The sequence below is a fragment of the Camellia sinensis genome, chromosome 8, assembly GCF_055761805.1.
Source record: "Camellia sinensis isolate YWXY chromosome 8, ASM5576180v1, whole genome shotgun sequence".
Lineage (NCBI taxonomy): Eukaryota > Viridiplantae > Streptophyta > Magnoliopsida > Ericales > Theaceae > Camellia > Camellia sinensis.
The window spans coordinates 141754353-141759658 of NC_138968.1; the positions used below are offsets into that span (position 1 = coordinate 141754353).

At 30.8% G+C, this 5306-nt stretch overlaps 1 protein-coding gene across 1 annotated transcript; it reads right to left on the reverse strand.

Annotated features, from left to right (window-relative positions):
- Nucleotides 1-659: 659 nt before the first annotated feature.
- Nucleotides 660-4179, reverse strand: LOC145797159 (uncharacterized). The gene is made up of 6 exons (XM_082883641.1): nt 3823-4179; nt 3603-3736; nt 3350-3509; nt 2837-2923; nt 1308-1377; nt 660-837 (listed from the first exon to the last, which is right to left on the reverse strand). Exons 1-6 carry the CDS (start codon nt 3905-3907, stop codon nt 762-764), a joined length of 612 nt encoding a protein of 203 aa, XP_082739767.1. The 5' UTR covers nt 3908-4179; the 3' UTR covers nt 660-761.
- Nucleotides 4180-5306: the final 1127 nt, after the last annotated feature.

The following is a 5306-nucleotide window of genomic DNA, read 5'->3' on the forward strand; positions in this document are numbered from 1 at the left end:
CCTCCACCAATAGCCCAATACAGATATTTCTAACACTACTACAAAAACAGATAAAGATCACACTTTTTTTGTGTGATGTTTGTTATTTAATCACACCTTTTAAGTTTTATTAAAGTGTGATCTTTGGGAGTGTGATTAAAAAGGGTCATTTTTAATCACACCTTTTAAGTGTGATTAAAAACATTTAGATCACACATTTTAAGTGTGATTAATAACATTTAGATCACATCTTTTAAGTGTAATTAAAAACTAATAAAACCTCTGATAATAAACTTCAGATCACACCTTTTAAGTGTGATTAATAACATTTAGATCACACCTTTTAAGTGTGATTAAAAACATTTAGATCACATTTTTTAAGTGTGATTAAAAACTAATAAAACCTGTGATAATAAACTTTAGATCACATCTTTTAAGTGTGATTAAAAATATTTTAGATCACATCTTTTAAGTGTGATTAAAAACTAATAAAACCTGTGATAATAAACTTTAGATCACATCTTTTAAGTGTGATTAATAACGTTTAGATCACATCTTTTAAGTGTGATTAATTACTAAAAAGATTCGACATATTCGAATAATAATCAATATTATTTTTGTACGCGCATTTCAAGAATGTAATACACACTATATACTATACTTTGAATCATAACCACATATTCAATGGAATAACGTCATATATTTCATAAATGAAAGTTAAATATGTTCAAAAGTATATACAAAGGAATTAAATAAAAAATTTTAAACTGTACTTACATATATTAAAAAAAAAAACTTGAAAAATTAAGTCCTTGAATTCTTTGACCATATTTTGCATCTCTCCAAGAAATTTCTAACCTGAAAAATAAAAATACAAATTAATTCAGACACCACTAGAAACATATGAATAAACTAACTATTTGTAGAGATTGTTCTAGTCTTACAAAAGATAAAGTCCGACTAATCACACCCCTTCAAATGTCTTAACATTAAATACCTCTACCATGACATGAAGCATGTAAAAACAAAATGTCACTTTACCCATAGAAATTACAAGTTCAACAGAAATTTTACTATAACCAACAACTTAATTTAAGAGGCTTTATCCATCTCAAATATTTAATGTTCTACAAAAGAAATGCAATTGAATGTTGATTGTGCAAATACTTTGAGTGCATTTCAGATATATGTGGTGCGTTGAATGCTCGTTTCCCATACAAAAATACTTAACAATTAGGTAACCCTAACCTGCAGCCCTTCATAAATATGCCAAAATTTTGAAAATGCATTCCTTCACTAAAATTTATCATTCAATGAACATGAGTTACCTGCACTGGTAAGAAGAATAAAAAGCAGTACAAGGTTCAGGTTTTCTTCCTGGAACAGCACTAAATTCCCCTGTTACAAACAAATATCACCATTAGCCAATCAAATCGACGAATCAAAAACTGAGAACAATACAGACCAAATAAGGGTATAGTTTCAAAATTCAAACAAGTTATTTTGATAAACCAAAGTCATCAATGAGTCTCTTTTTAGGCTTTAGAACAAAAAATTGGAGTGCTATAAATTTTCAAACTTTCTTCTACACCCAAGAAAATGGGAAAAAATATAAAAATAAAAATCATTAAACAACACACAATAAAATCATCAAAACTGAAGAGCTTAAACTGCTAATCTATAAGAAAGTTACAATTTTCATGCAGATTAAGCATTCATGAGCAATAAAGATTCTATAAAAATGAAGAAATTACAGAGACGAAGCATCTCTATTGACAGATCAAAGAAGCTCCATGAAATTTTTATATATTCAATAATTGCAACATTTAGTTCAAAAACAAAAACAAAAGGAAATAAAAAAAATAAAAATATAAATAAAAATAAAGCATTTGAAAGCAAACAATCAAACATATGCAACCTGTATAGCTAATATCTCAAAGTTAAAAAGGAAAAATGAAACTGGGCACTTTCAATATATATATACAGTGATGAAGAAGAAGATTGGAGGTTGTGTGGTGAGACTAAGGTCGAACAGAGCACTATAGTCATCAGTTGCTCTGATAATTTTAACAGAAAACTGAACAACCCAAATACATAAAACTGTCAATAGTTCAACCCAGAAAAACAGAGTTACATCAGCTCTACTTGTTGTCCTCAAGAAATAGCTCTTGAACTACCCGAAAAGCTTCCTAGTATGAAACACTAACACCAGCAATCTCCCAATCTCAATTAACAAATCATATCAATTCAACTAGACATGCTACCAAGAGTGAAAGTATGTTCCATTTCGTAAAAAGAAGGATGACCAATAATTGTCAATTAAATCTATCACATTCTATCTTCTAACTGAGCATTCTATGCCAACCCCTACCGTAACATTGCTGAGTAATATATGTATCTCATGCTCATTCTTTGTATATGTGCTACAGTGATCACAGCTCAATCTATATTCACTTTGACATGAATTCCGAAAGTTCTGGGATAGACCTACCATTTCATTCATGTATGCTTTTACACTGCTTGTATACAGGTATGTATGCTTTTACACTGTATACACATACGTAGATACCATATATATGGAAAATTGCTTTGTGGAATGGTAAATGCTTGGACTGCATATTATAATCTGAGGGCAGCCACTTCATGCAAACAATGCCAAAGGTTGGGTTTGTAGCAGCCACTAATCAACCAACCAACAAAAACATCCAAGGGTCTATTTTTTTATTTCATATTAGAGTTTGATGTTGATATTAAAATTTGTGATGATGACTTACTTGAAACATGAAAATGACATTAAAAAAGAGGAAAATATTGATTTTTCTATTCCATAAAAAATATATATAAGTGAAATACTTACCCCGATTAAAAGGTTGCATTTCATGACTTCCAAAAGAGAATCTCTGATGTGTTTGTGGAGAAGCCTGGTGAATGCCACTAGATCCATCTGTCACCTCATTTATACAATAAAATTCACATGAGTATGATAAATTTAGAAAAGGATAACATATGATAAATTAATACATCATTTAGATACAAGTATTTGTTTTTTCATGTTATGAACATTCTTAGAATTATCAATACAATAATATAAACATAATTTGTGCATTTCTTTGCCTAATTCTCATATAGGTATATGTATATATATGTATAGATGTAATTAATCATACTATTTGCTAAATGGTTATGAATTCTTGTGCACAACAGGGCTAGCTGTCAATTGAAAAAGGAGACAAAAAAATAGTTTCATTGCAAATCCTACAAGATATGCATTTATAGGGAAAATAAATCATTTGCTTCTCCAGTTTTATTCAATGAAAAATATGCAACTAACTTCTGAACAGTAAAGGGAAGAAGGAAAAACTACACATACCAATGAAGTCCATTGTGACACGAAATATCTGCATTGTGTTCATTGAATTATTAATGCATTTCCCACTAGATTTTGTTGTAAGGTATACCATTATGACAGAAATTAGGAATCCACTTAAGCAATCATGGGCATATATTGAACTTCTCTGTTGAGCCCAGACCTACACCGTCAACAACAGAAACTAATTTTCCATCTAAACACTAGGACCTAATGCACCAAAATTTAAAATTGCCAAGGTATTGGGAATACATACTTTCAGCAAAATCAAAGCCTCTCCTAGTTCTTTCCATCCAAGGAAAGTTCTTCTGACAAATTCTGCATTATCCTCTAGAAACAAGTCCTCTAGTATACTACTATTGTACTTAAGCGTAGCTTGAAGAACACCCCCTTGTAAAAATTCAAAAAATACTGTTAGTTACATCACCATGGAGCTCAAAAACAGCAATGTACCAAAATTGGTGGCTACAAACTACCTTGATTCAGAGCACGAACATTGTTTCGCTCCATGTTCAACTTTGAAACATTAAATACAGCTGTAGCAGTGGGAATTATTCTCATCACAAAAATAGGAGATTCAACCACCTTCAAATTTGCAGTAGCAATGAGAAATTTCCTTTCAGTTGCAACATAGGAATAAGAATAAGGATAAGTAGCATGTAAGCAAAATTTTCAACTCTTACATCACAATAAAAACTACATAGTTTGATGTTGATATTACAAAAAGGTTTTCATTAAGATTTAAGACTATAAAGTGCTCAGTTAGCGAAATATTTGCCAAACAGTTTGTGTCACTTCACACTGCTTGGCTGTCAACAAAGACTTTGTTGATGTGCCTGTGAGGATTACTGCTCTATTCTTTTAAAGCCATGGAGAACTTATGCCTATGACATGTGGAACTTTTATGAATCGTGTTGTGGCTTCTATGGTCTCCTTTAAACCAGTGGGTTTTGAAGATTCTGTGAAGGCTGAAGTGGTTGCCGTTCACAAGGGCTAGCCTAAAACATTTTAATAGGTTGGAGTACTATGACAAAGTGGCATCTTTGGCCCTTTCAGACATGGTCGTACAATTGTTAACTTTAAATATTTCTCACTCCATTATAGGTGGATTAAGATAATATTTGTAAGTGTCAACTAGTCAACAAAAAATAGAGAATTATTGGCAGAAAGAAAGAAATGTTGTCTCAGTTCTTTTCTATACTGATTGAAATTGCGTTGCTGTGTTAGAACATAGTTGTGCTCAAATTAAGCAAGGAAGCTTCGAAACCTTGACAACTTTCTTACCACCCTAGGATTTTAATTTTAAGGCGGATATTTTTGCTACAGGAAGCCCACTGGCCTCTATTAAGCTCAATTGAAGATTTTGTGATTTTAGGGTTAACCTAGTGCATATTGAGGGGGGAGAACCGGTATAGCATATGGTTAATCAATAAAAACCATCTATTCAAATGACAACATCAATTATTAGTTACATTAAGGGAAACTTCCTCTTTCATTTATAGTAGGTCACACTATCAATGGACTAATCTCAAACTCACCCATTGATGAAGCTAAACTTTGAATAATGCTATGTTATATGGACTCTCCAATTTCGTTGAAGTGCCCATGTCAATATAAAATGAGGGTACAAGTACAGGACATGATTTTGATCGTTTTGTTTTGAAAAGGATACTTCTTATTTTTTTTCTTTTTTTCTTTTTTTGAGGAAAAATGAAATAAAATTTGGAGTAAAATCATTACATTCTATATTTTGCAGTACTAATACATAAAAAAAAATATAGTAAATTTATCATATTACATAAAATTGCATGCATTGGCAATATATTAAAAGTATAGTAAAATCATTACATTCTATATTTTGCAGTACCAATACATAAAAAATATAGTAAAATTATCATATTACATACAAATGATATTTTATAGTAAAAATATAGATTGGGTCTTTCTTATGGTTGGTGAA

Bases quoted from the DNA above. Each gene is read 5' to 3' on its own strand.
- LOC145797159 (XM_082883641.1), bottom strand. From the start codon at position 3,907: ATGAGAATAATTCCCACTGCTACAGCTGTATTTAATGTTTCAAAGTTG. The intron at 3,737-3,822 runs GTAGTTTGTAGC...AATTTTTACAAG, and splicing joins TGTTCGTGCTCTGAATCAAG to GGGGTGTTCTTCAAGCTACG. The intron at 2,924-3,349 runs GTATGTGTAGTT...ATGAGGTGACAG, and splicing joins TGTCACAATGGACTTCATTG to ATGGATCTAGTGGCATTCAC.